The sequence below is a fragment of the Brassica oleracea genome, chromosome C1 (genome assembly GCF_000695525.1).
Source record: "Brassica oleracea var. oleracea cultivar TO1000 chromosome C1, BOL, whole genome shotgun sequence".
Lineage (NCBI taxonomy): Eukaryota > Viridiplantae > Streptophyta > Magnoliopsida > Brassicales > Brassicaceae > Brassica > Brassica oleracea.
The window spans coordinates 13,140,487-13,152,280 of NC_027748.1; the positions used below are offsets into that span (position 1 = coordinate 13,140,487).

The window sequence follows — 11,794 nt, forward strand, 5'->3', positions numbered from 1 at the left end:
GTCTTTTACGACGAATCATTTACGAGTTTCTTACGAGGAAGCACAACGACCGCGTTACGTGGAAACCCCACGTGGTCTTTACGACGAAAACTTAATTCTTCTTTACGAGGAAAATATAACCTCGCTAATTAACGAGGAAATGGCGACGAATCTTCTCTTACGACAATCATATAACGACGAAACGCCTTTCATCGCCATTTCCTCGTAAGCCTTCTTTTCCGAGGAAATAACGACGATTTTGGCCGTCGTTAAATTTGTGTTTTCTTGTAGTGACGGTCCGATACCTCTTCGTCGTGCCTCCGGCTTTTTTGTTCTGCCTTTTTTTTCTCTTCCAATATACTACACTACTATAAAACATAGTTATATACATGGTAATAAAATTCTATAGTTATAAAAATAGAAATAAATAATATTTCAAAATTTGTAAAATATTATTATTTAATATCATATTTGAGTAGATTTACTTTAATTATGATGAATAATTTACAACTATATTTTTAAAAAATACCAAAAATATAAATCAACATTAAATGTAATCACATGTGCCACATTTAACTATAAGCCATGTCATCTAGTATGCCATGTGACATTTATTTAGTGAAAATGATTATAAATAAAATATATGTTAAAATTATTTTGCAAATAATATCTAGAGGATATATTGTGCACTAAACCATGAAATTTATATTTTATCATACTTAGTAATAATAGTTGTTGGTAATATCCAAAAATAATAATTTACATATGAATTTAATAGAATCAAAATATTAAAATTTAATATATTATGAACTTTATGTTGACAAAAAACAATCCATAATTTTTTTTACATTTTAGATTATACAAATTGTTAATTTAATTATAAACATAAAAAAATAAAAAATTGAAATATAACATCTTAAATCTGAATTGGTTTTCATATTCATCAATATTGAAAAAATGAATCTGGGAAAAAAACGAAAAATTAATCCATAAACAGTTTATTAAATTACATTATTTAAATTAATTAGTAACTAAAATATCTGTTTATAATTAGTTTCATTTATTTTTGAGAATAGTTTTTGTTAAAATAAAAGGTAATATAATTCATAGATATGCTGCATAAAAAAAGTTTGAAAAGATTAAATAATGAAAAAACAAAAGGAACTAGGACCCGTAGAAAAGATCTATCGCTTTTTGTTTATCATAATACAACTGTTGCTTTCAAAAAAAAAACACTAATATATATAAAAGAAATATAAAATAAAACAGGAAATGGACCCACCGCAGAAACTGACGCAAGGAAAAAAAAATGAAAAAAGTAAAAGAAAAGGATAAAAGAAAAGATAAAAGAAAAAGTAGTTTTGGAAGACAAAAAAGAAAAGGGGCATTGAGAATAAGTGAAGGATATTGAGATTGATTTTCTTTTGTGATAAGGGCATACTGAATTAAAGTCCAAAGGAAAAAAGACGATGAGGGTATAAGTGTAATTTTTCATTTATTAATGTGAAAATCGAGTATATATCAACAATAAAACGTGGATAATTGATTTTCGAACCTACGACCTGTAAAACCCCTGTAAAGCTTTAGTCTAGCGGAAAAACAACTTCGCTACGCTGTACTCACTCAATTGTTATAAGTATAAGTTAATAACATATGCAAAATAATAATAAAACAAGAAAAATGTTTTGTCCTTTCCTCGAACTCGGGTTACTGCGTTCAATGTTATTACCACTAAACCAAGTGACATTTCTTAGGTTCTTTTATCGGTCTAATATATATAAATCAAAAAGACATAAAATGCCTAAAAATAATCCTCCATTAATCCCCTGATTTTCTCATTCGAGGACGGATAACACCTACAAAATTTTTGAACATTGCATATAATATATGAAGATTTATTATCGGATACTTTTAGCTGCCATTTCCACAAAGGTGAGGATAAAAATCTAACCAGTTTCATACCAACAATTTTTTAATTGAAAAGATTAAAAAATTTACAAACCTAAAATAGCACAATTAGTCAAAACAAGATTATTTTATAAAAATCTAAAAACTATGGTTAGCTCTATTGTGTGCAATGGAAATGATTTGTCATGGATCCATTAGAGGAGATGACTAGATGCAATGTGGTTATGTTCCTTTTATAAAAGACGAATCTCTAAAGAAAAGGCCTGCCCTGCCTAATGGCTTTTTACTCTTCTGTGGTAAAGTTGGTTAGTGTTGAAGCATCAGTGTATATTAGCATATCAGGAATGAGAAATCTTACCAAACGATCCAAACCACACTTGAAATAACGAGAACAAGACATAATTTGTCTATTTAATTTGATATATCTATACTATTAAAAGAAAAGTAGTCCTAAAAAATCTACTTAAACAAAGTTATTGGACTATCTAAACTATTTTTTATTTTTTGGTCCAACAATTATTTACTCTAACTATACACAATTACTACTTTAATTATATATATATGTTTCATACACCACAAAACTGGGTTTTCGTTTTTGAAACTTTGAGATTTATATGACTAAACCAAATCTATATAATAATAGATGAGTTTTTGCTCTCTTCTGAGCTTGTCCAAGGTGCTGACCTTAAGTTTTTGTGTCGGTTCTGATTTGTCCAATGTTCTGACCTTTGAACCTTCTTTGATACAAATCTCTTAGTGTTTGTGTCTTTTGGTCTCAGGTGGCTTGCAAGAAATTAAAAAAAAAACAGCATACTGTTCCTAAACTACTAGAAACAGTTCTGAAGACAAGAAACATAATGAGTGTCGGAACTTCCCGTGGTGATGCACAATCTTTCAAGCTAGACACGTTCTTGAAACTCTCTAACGTCAAAGGAACTGATGGCAAAACCACACTCTTACACTTTGTTGTCCGTGAGATCATCCGTTCTGAAGGAGTTCGTACTCTCCGCCTCCAGAGATCAAGCAAAAGCTTCTCCAGCGTTAAAACAGACGATACCAACACAGACATAAGTCCACAGTCTGTCGAACGTTACCGAAGCAGGGGACTTCAAGTGGTTTCGGGACTAACCACAGAGCTTGAAGATGTCAAGAGAGCGGCTATCATAGACACTGATGGATTAGCTTCAAGACAACCTAAGCGGCTCACTTACGAACTCTAGGGAATTTCTGAAGTGGATGGACAAAGAGAGCAATTTTGAGATAGCTTTAGCTGGGTTCATAGAACGTGCAGATGGTGATATCAAATGTTTGAAGGAAGCAAAAGAGAGGATCATGGTGTTAGTGAAAAGCTGTGCAGAACGTGCAGATGGTGATATCAAAAGTTTGAAGGAAGCAAAAGAGAGGATCATGGTGTTAGTGAAAAGCTGTGCAGAACGTGCAGATGGTGATATCAAAAGTTTGAAGGAAGCAAAAGAGAGGATCATGGTGTTAGTGAAAAGCTGTGCTGATTGTTTCCATGGCAAATCTGCTAAGAATGAGATAATAAAGCCACAACTGATCTGAAACTCTTTGGTGACAATCTGAAGGTACATTCCCCTCTTTTTGCAGCTTGGATCAATCAATGTTCTAACTGCTTACGTTGCCATTTTGTCTGAGGTCATTCGTTTTTCATTTTCATTTTCATTTTCCAAAAGCTATTGGAAGACAATCTCCCCCTTAACAGAGTATACAAATTAAAAGATGTGTCTCCTGCTCCAATTCGTTTCTTTCAGTGACATGAAGGGGTCGTTGGTCGGATTTGACTGAGAATCAAAACGAAGCTTTGAGAGCAGAAGTTACACGATGAAGAAACTGGATCTGAGAAAAACTGAAGATTAGCAGCTGCGTAATATCTTGAGGATATATGAATATACACACAAAACACGAAAAGACATTGCGGATAGAAAGCTTGGAAACACCAAGAAGTCATAGAATGAAAACAAGAGAAAACAGTATTATATAGAGTAAGCTTCTTACTGCAATAAGTTAATTCTTTTAGTACACCAAGTGCTGCTATTATTTTTTTCTAAAGAGCACCTACTTTTATATTTAATAGTTTCCTACAAAATATAGAAAAGACTAAATCATTATTTATTTTTTATTCATTTATATTCATGTAAACCAAACTTTCCACTAGGACTCAAACTTTTATCCGAAATACGGATTCGATCCGGATCCGATCCGAAAATCCGGATATCCGGAGGGGCCAAATCCGGATCCGGATAGTAAAATGTTGGATCCGTCAAATCTGGATCCGGATATCTTGATTTTTTTAGTCCGGATATCCTGATCCGTAAGTTTTATTAATAACTATTTCAAAAATAGTAATATCTATATATAAAAAATAATTTTATTTAATATATTTTTATTTTTATAATAGTATATGTAAATTTTATATAAATTTTTTAATATTATACATAAAAATAATTTATTTATTTTTTTGTCGTCTACCCATCTAAGCTAGATCAAGTGGAGAACAGATGAGCCGATTCTCCTAAGAGCATCTCCATCTGTCTGTGTCTGATCTATATGGGAAAAAAGATAGTCTCTGGTCCTTGCATCCTTTGCTAAAGCGTCTGCTCGGCCATTCCGGCTCCGAGAAATATGAGATATCCTCACATCCTCGAAATCCTCTTGTAATCTCTGTAAAGCCTCGATCTCTGTCGCGAACGCTGGCCAATCCATCGGGTTTGTAGTCATTTACACTAAGTCCGAGCAATCCGTCTCAAACCGTACCGAGGTTATCCTTCTGACTCTCATACAAGAGGCTGCCCAAAGTAAACCTTCCATCTCAGCATGCAAAGCTGAAAGGCTCTTGTGACACGCTCTTAATCCGAAGTATTCTGAGCCCATTTGATCTTTAAGACTCCACCCTAAGCCACTAACGCTGCCATTATTGATCCATGATGCATCAATTTGACAGGTAGGGATTCAGGGCATCCAAGGGGGCACTGTCTCAATCTCTGTAGTGGGGGGGGGAATCGTCTTGATCCTCCTTTGCTTCCTCCTTCTCGTTAGCTTTTCTCCAACATTCTGCTTCAAGAGAGGCGTGTTGAAGAGTGTCGATTGGGGATACGTCTTTCCCATTAAAGAGTTTGTCGTTCCTCGCCTTCCAAATGTACCAACAAATCCATGGGAAGGTATTGAACTGTGGTCTCAAATGGGCCACCTCTATTCTCTTCCAAAACAGAAAGTTCGTGTTTTGATAAATAGATGTACTCGGGAAGTAACCAGGAAGGGACGGATAGTCCGATAAAGCCCAAACCTGAAGGGCTGGGAGGCATTCAAAAAGAAGATGATTAATCGACTCCACTGGGCCAGCACATCTAGGACAACTCCTATCGGTGCCCATGTGTCTATACATGAGCCTCTCTGTCGTCGCCACACAGCCCGAGATAGCCTGCCACAAAAAATGCTTCATCTTGCCCGGGGCCTGTATCTTCCACACATGCTCTGTAGGCCTGTGATACTTGGTTCTATAAACCCTTCTTGTGAAAGACTCAACTTGGTTGATCGAAGTAGGTCATAGCCGGTTTTAACAGAATAAACTCCTGATTTTGTGTGGTTCCAAACATATCCATCCGGAGCACGAGATCGAGAGGGTTTCAGCCCAAGTATCAAAGGGATATCACCTGGGTGAAAGAAATCCCGTAAAAGTTGTGTATCCCACTCCTCGGTATCATTCCTAATAAAGGACTGAACAAGAAGTTGGGGTAGTCTGTATACAATGTGGTCAGCAGGTCTAGGTGGTCGGGCCACTCCATCTGGAACCCAAGACTCACTCCAAACCCTCTTATCTCGAACCGTACCAATTGTTTTCCGTATACCCAATATGAGTAGAGGTTTTGCTGCCATAATACTACGCCATCCATATGATGGTGAGTATGTACGCCGATCTTCTAATGGAGAGGTGTGATTATAGTATCTCCCTTTTAAAACACGTGCTAGTAAGGAGTTCGGATAATGAATTAATCTCCACAATTGTTTTGCAAGAAGCGCTATATTGAAATCATGAAGATCGCGAAAGCCTAATCCCCCCGAATCTTTGGGAGTACAGATCTCGTCCCATGCTTTCCAATGTAAACATCTGCTGTTTTGTTTTGAGCTCCACCAAAAGTTAGACGTTGTACTCCTTAATTTATCGGTAATGCTCTGTGGAAGCAAGTAACACGACATTACAAATGTCGGAACTGCGTGAGCCACAGATTTGACTTGAACTTCTTTTCCTCCTTTAGAAAGAAGTCTTGATGACCAAGTGTTGACTCTCCCATTGAACCGATCTTGTACAAAGGAGAACACTTTCATCTTCGAGCCACCGATTTGTTCTGGTAATCCAAGGTACATCCCCATGCCGCCTTCTGAAGAGAAACCTAAGACATCTTTTATATCTTGCTTCCGAGAATACTCCACTCGGTTTCCAAAAAACATCGATGATTTGGATGCATTTAGTCGTTGTCCTGATGCCTTTCCATTTATGTCTAAAATGTCTATGATCTCCTTGCATTGGCTTAATTCCGCCTTACACAAAAGAAAAGACTGTCATTGGCAAAAAGAAGATGAGAGATCCTTGGGCTTGCCCTAGCAACACGGAGACCCATAATCTTTTTCTCCGCTTCCGCCCCATTTAGAAGTGAGATCAATGCCTCCGTACACGTGATAAACAAAAATGGGGAAAGGGGGTCTCCTTGTCTTAACCCTCTCCTAGGTAGAATTCGCCCTCTTGGTTGTCCATTGACTAAGACTTGATATGTGACCGACGTGACATAACACATAATGAGGTCAACCAGTCTTTCATCAAAGCCCATCTTTAGCATCAAAGCCGCTAAGAAGCTCCACTCCACTATATCATAAGCTTTGCTCATATCTGTTTTAATAGCCATGAAGTCTTCCCTACATCTTTGGTTCGTCCGTAGGGCGTGGAAGTTTTCGTGTGCTATCAGAATGTTGTCAGTGATCAAACGTTTTGCCACAAAGGAAGATTGTGTCTCCGGGATCAAGCGCGGTATAACTCACTTGAGTCTCTTGCATAGAAGCTTAGATATAATCTTGTAAATAACATTACAAAGACTAATAGGTCTGAAGTCGGTCATGTCCCGAGGTTTTTTCTTTTTCGGGATGAGACAGATATTCGTCTGGTTCAATAATGGGTCGAATCTACCTGTCGCAAAGAAATCTCGGACAAGTCTAATAATATCTTGCCGCATCTCCCGCCAGAATTTCTGAAATAATTTACTAGTCATACCATCTGTACCAGGTGCTTTATTCGGGTTAATGTCGAAGAGAGCTCTTCTAATTTCCTGTTCCGACGGTTCCTCGAAGAGTGGATTGCTATCATGGCTTGCTGCCTCTCAGTTGTCGGGTTACTAGATAAGAAGAATGATGATAGACGGTGGTGGTTCTGGTACTCTTGTGTTCCTGGATCTGCATTGACCATCTTTTGGCTTTACTACTTGCTCAGGTACACTAGAGAGAGTATACGTTTCAGATACCATTATTACGTTTGACAGATATTCATAATTAAACTACTATTAGATTTAAGACAAGTCGAGTGCAATTAGTCTCAGGTTTTATATAGCTCAACAGATGCCGGTTTATAGATATTATTATGCAATTTTTAGGTACCATTATCCTCGTGTTAGTCGTTCATGTCAATTCGTTTTATTCACTCTCTCTCTGTAGACATGTGCTAAGAATCTGTTCTAGGCTTCCCAAGTTCCGGGTGGGATGCTATCTGGCTTCCATTTGGCCCCCTTCGGTTTGTGCATCTATCCCGTGTATATTGTATAATTATCATGAGCCTAATGTTTGTATCAACTTACTCTAATTTGAATTTGAAGCGGAGCGGGAACTTGTCTATACGTGGACCATCTACTGGAGGAATCATCCGAACAAGTGAAAAAACTAAGGAACTATATGTATGTATGCATATAAAGCAAGGTAGAGATAAAAACGGTAGATTCCAAGTCATGCAGGTCAGATCTTCATTGGTATGTGTAATGATTTCTCCAACGACTCAAACAATTTACTTGACATTGGTGCATTATCAATCATAAATCGATACAGATGGTCTAAACAAATACTCCTCGTTTCATTATAAGTGTTGTTTTAGATTTCGACACACGGATTAAGAAAACAATTAATTTCGTATATTTCTTATAAAAAACACTATTAACTATACACCTAACCATATTTCAACTAATAGAAAAATAAATTTTGCATAAAATTAATAAATTTTGCATTGAAAATCGAAAACAACACTTATTTTATAAAGAAATTTTTTTTCTAAAACGACGGAGAGAGTACAAATCAATTATGAGGTGTTGTAAATTTGTTTTAAGTATTTTCATGGATGAAGAATTCAAGTATAAGATAAATGTTCTTTCCAATAACTGCATCAGTGCTTCCAAAGTAGCTACAAAGTTGAAAAAGAAACAAAACTTGAAAACATCTGATGAGGAGGTTACAAGATTGTTCAATCCTCTTCATCGATGACTTTAGTGCCAAGACCGGAGAGACCTTCTGCAGGGATTTCAGCGACAGTAACAAGGGAGAAGAACTCTTCCTTGGCATCTTCGTCATCATTTCTCTTACGAGCAACTCGGACTCTGATCCTTCTAGGAGGACCTCTGATACCTCTGCTCCAAATCTGCTTGTTCAGCTTCGCATCCACTCTCACATCCTTTGTCCCCATTGCCTTCTCTGCAAACTTCCTTATCTCCTTGATTGCCTTTGGAGCCTTCTTCTTGAAGGTACTGTTTAAGAGACACAACAAACCACAAAGATACATTTCATTGAAAGCTAAATTCCCTTTAAAGTTGAGTGCACAACTCGAATTAACACATTGGCAATAAGCTTAATATTGAGATTCCACCAAAATGCTAAGGTGCTGATGAAACCATCAAACAGTTTAGACTTTGAACCAACAGAACAAACCGATGCATAGAAGGTTAATTTATGTCGGAACACTTACCAGCTATGAAGGCGACGGTGAAGGTTGATGGTGTACTCTCTGGTCACCACCTCCTCTTTTCTTCCCTTCTTCTCTGACATTTTAATATATTTTTCTCTGTTCCTGCGTATATCCGAAACTCAAACCAGTTAAACTCAGATAGGTTTATCTATATGGCCCAATCAGCTCACTGTTTGTTCACTACACATCATTTGATTGTCAACCAAATGAAGGAATATGTATAAGAATCAACTGGCCTGAATATAAAACGAAGATAAGCGAAATAAAGTTAAGACAGTGAGAGAAACATACCTTCGCTTAGAGAGAGACGGTGGGGACGGAGGAGTCGTTGGCTTATATGCGGCGCTCAGTAAGTTACCCTAGTCGATTTAATGGGCTTTTTAATCTCTCACTTTTATAGCCCAATTAAGAATTTCTGAACTGATTTTTTCCACAATAACGTTCGATAGAGGCACACTAGATGATAACTAGATCAATATAATTAACAAAACAACTAAATGATCAAACGCCAGGCGTTTGGTCTAGTGGTATGATTCTCGCTTTGGGTGCCTGCATTACTCTTCGTGGACCACAACCAGATAGAATATAGAGCCGAGTCTAGTTTAGATTTTTTTATTGAATACATTAGTCTTTTTTTTTTTTTTTGACAAACACTTCAATATAGCATAAAACATTAGTAACGAACAACAAACACTTAAACATTATTTAATATAGTCTCCTGCAAATAGTGATCCCATGACCAAGAGCAATTTGCGAGATCTGCACACGCTTATCAGCCGAGAGTTTCTTGTTCAGCTCATGGGCTGTTTTCTTGCCTTCTCTCTTCCCCTCGGGCTTGGACGAGTCCGGCTCAGCAACTGATCCTCCCCAAAGAGTTTTGTCATACACTATAATCCCACCAACCTTGATCAATCTCATAAGCCTTTCATGGTAGTTCCAGTAACTCCCCTTGTCTGCATCATCCACAAATGCGAAATCAAATCCACCCTCGTTCTCTTTCTGCCATCACAAACATCAAACACACAAAGACCATAGTCAAGATACTAAACCAAACGTGAGTAACAAGAAAGGTACACAAAGGAAAGAAGATAGATACTATACATGGTTTAAAAGCTCGTCGAGGACTGGAAGAGGTTCAGACTTTCTGAAATCAATCTTGTGTACAACACCAGCCTCTTGATAACCGGCAACCCTAGTTCATACGAGCTTCTGTTCACATTAATGGCTATAACCTGAAAAATCTTGTGAGTGACTAAATCAGTAGCAGAGTGAAAAAACTTGTGTATTTTTCTTGGTCATGTCCAACACACCTTGCCATCTTCTGGTAATGTAAGAGCAGTGAGAGAAGAGAGTATCCAGTGAAAATCCCAACTTCGATCGTCTTCCTTGCATTTACCAGTTTAAGAAGCATCTCTATTAACTGGCCAGCGTCCGGTGCAGCAGCCATGATAGCCAGAGCGTGGTTATGGGTAAGGATCCTAAGCTCCTTGAGAGCCTCTTGTTCGCGTGGGTACACACTTACTGCATGCAAACATTTTCAAAAGTTATTAAAAAAATGGAAACCCAAACGAGAGAAAAGGTGGTGATGATGAATTTGAAGGGGGCACACCTTGTAGAGCTCTTTACTCTGGAGCAATCCCTTGGAAAAATCTGATGCATTAGCTTCATCGTTAGCCATTGTAATCGCAGTCTCTTTTTCCCAAACACACACAAGTACCTGGCCATGGAACAGTGATATAGATAACTAAACCATGCCATAATTTAAGACATTAAGCAGAGAACAATATTTTATATATTTTCATGGAAATATCTCTAAACACATGTTCGATATGACTAACATATGAGCATTTCCCTATCTGTAACGTGTTTCTTCTAAAACCACTAGAACATACCAATCATTCAACATTTTCTATCGTAGACTATAACATAGAGGTTACGATGGGTCAAACACTCTCATACAGAAAAGAAGCATTATAGAGAGAAGAAGACTAAAAACGAAGAAGGATTGAGAGAGAAAGTACCAGAGTGCTTAAGCCTTAGTTTCTGAATCTTCCACTACAATGCAGGTTTGAATTTATAGGAGAAGGTACACCGAACAGTCGTCGTCACAATCAGATTTTACTCTTCTCTGTCAAGACTGGTAAGTGTTGACGTATCAGTGTACCATCAGGGATGAGATATCTTACCAAACAGTCCAACACACAGTTTAAGAGTGCCAAGCTTTGCTGTTGTACTAACTATATCTTGTTTCTATTATCTCTATTGTGAGCATGAAAAATGGTAGTGCCATTCATGGAATCATCTTCCTTTCTATAAAGAGGAATCTACAAAGGAAACGCGTGCCTAATGGCTTTTTACTTCGCTTGTAAGTTGTAAGTGTGGACGCATCAGTGCATTAAATCAGGAATGAGACATCTTACCAAACGGTAACGATGATACACACACCAATGAAACTGTCAAACGAAGAGCAAACATGTTGTCTATTGATATTATTAAGATTTAAGAGCTAGCATGAGTGATGATGCCTCAGCTTCAACTTGTGTGTATTAAATTATCCAGAGACAGAAAAAGAAATCAAATTTTGCCTCCAATGCACTACAAGAAAACAGCAAGGATACTGAGGGAAAAAATCGTCAGAATTTCGTCGGAATAACATTATTCCGACGACATACCGACGAAACAAGTCCTCGGAAATAATTCCTCGGAATTTCTTCTTTCCTCGGAAATCCTTCGGAATTTTCCGACGGAATTCCGAGGAAACAAATTTCCGAGGAAATTCCGAGGATCACTAGTTTGTCGGAAATCTCCTCGGAATATACCGAGGGAGAACTTCGTCGGGATATTTCCTCGGAAGTTCATCGATCGATGCGTTTTTGGACATATATCCATCGATCGATC

The 11,794-nt window shown here is 37.3% G+C and overlaps 2 protein-coding genes and 1 pseudogene across 2 annotated transcripts; 1 reads left to right on the forward strand and 2 right to left on the reverse strand.

The window, feature by feature from the left end:
• The first annotated feature begins 5,653 nt into the window (after positions 1-5,653).
• Positions 5,654-7,986, forward strand: LOC106332061. The gene is given in 7 exon segments (XM_013770523.1): positions 5,654-5,804; positions 6,162-6,264; positions 7,181-7,384; positions 7,630-7,645; positions 7,647-7,681; positions 7,764-7,839; positions 7,841-7,986. Coding segments are annotated over 7 exon segments (612 nt in total). The 3' UTR covers positions 7,868-7,986.
• A 280-nt stretch (positions 7,987-8,266) lies between these two features.
• LOC106293057 (60S ribosomal protein L31-3) lies at positions 8,267-9,247 on the reverse strand. The gene is made up of 3 exons (XM_013728736.1): positions 9,188-9,247; positions 8,897-8,998; positions 8,267-8,678 (listed from the first exon to the last, which is right to left on the reverse strand). The coding sequence occupies exons 2-3, from the start codon at positions 8,974-8,976 to the stop codon at positions 8,399-8,401; spliced, it is 360 nt and encodes a 119-aa protein (XP_013584190.1). The 5' UTR covers positions 8,977-8,998; positions 9,188-9,247; the 3' UTR covers positions 8,267-8,398.
• Positions 9,248-9,601: 354 nt separating this feature from the next.
• LOC106332068 lies at positions 9,602-11,371 on the reverse strand (annotated as a pseudogene).
• Between the last annotated feature and the right edge of the window lie 423 nt (positions 11,372-11,794).

Bases quoted from the DNA above. Each gene is read 5' to 3' on its own strand.
- LOC106293057 (XM_013728736.1), bottom strand. From the start codon at position 8,976: ATGTCAGAGAAGAAGGGAAGAAAAGAGGAGGTGGTGACCAGAGAGTAC. The intron at 8,679-8,896 runs GTAAGTGTTCCG...TCTCTTAAACAG, and splicing joins CACCGTCGCCTTCATAGCTG to TACCTTCAAGAAGAAGGCTC.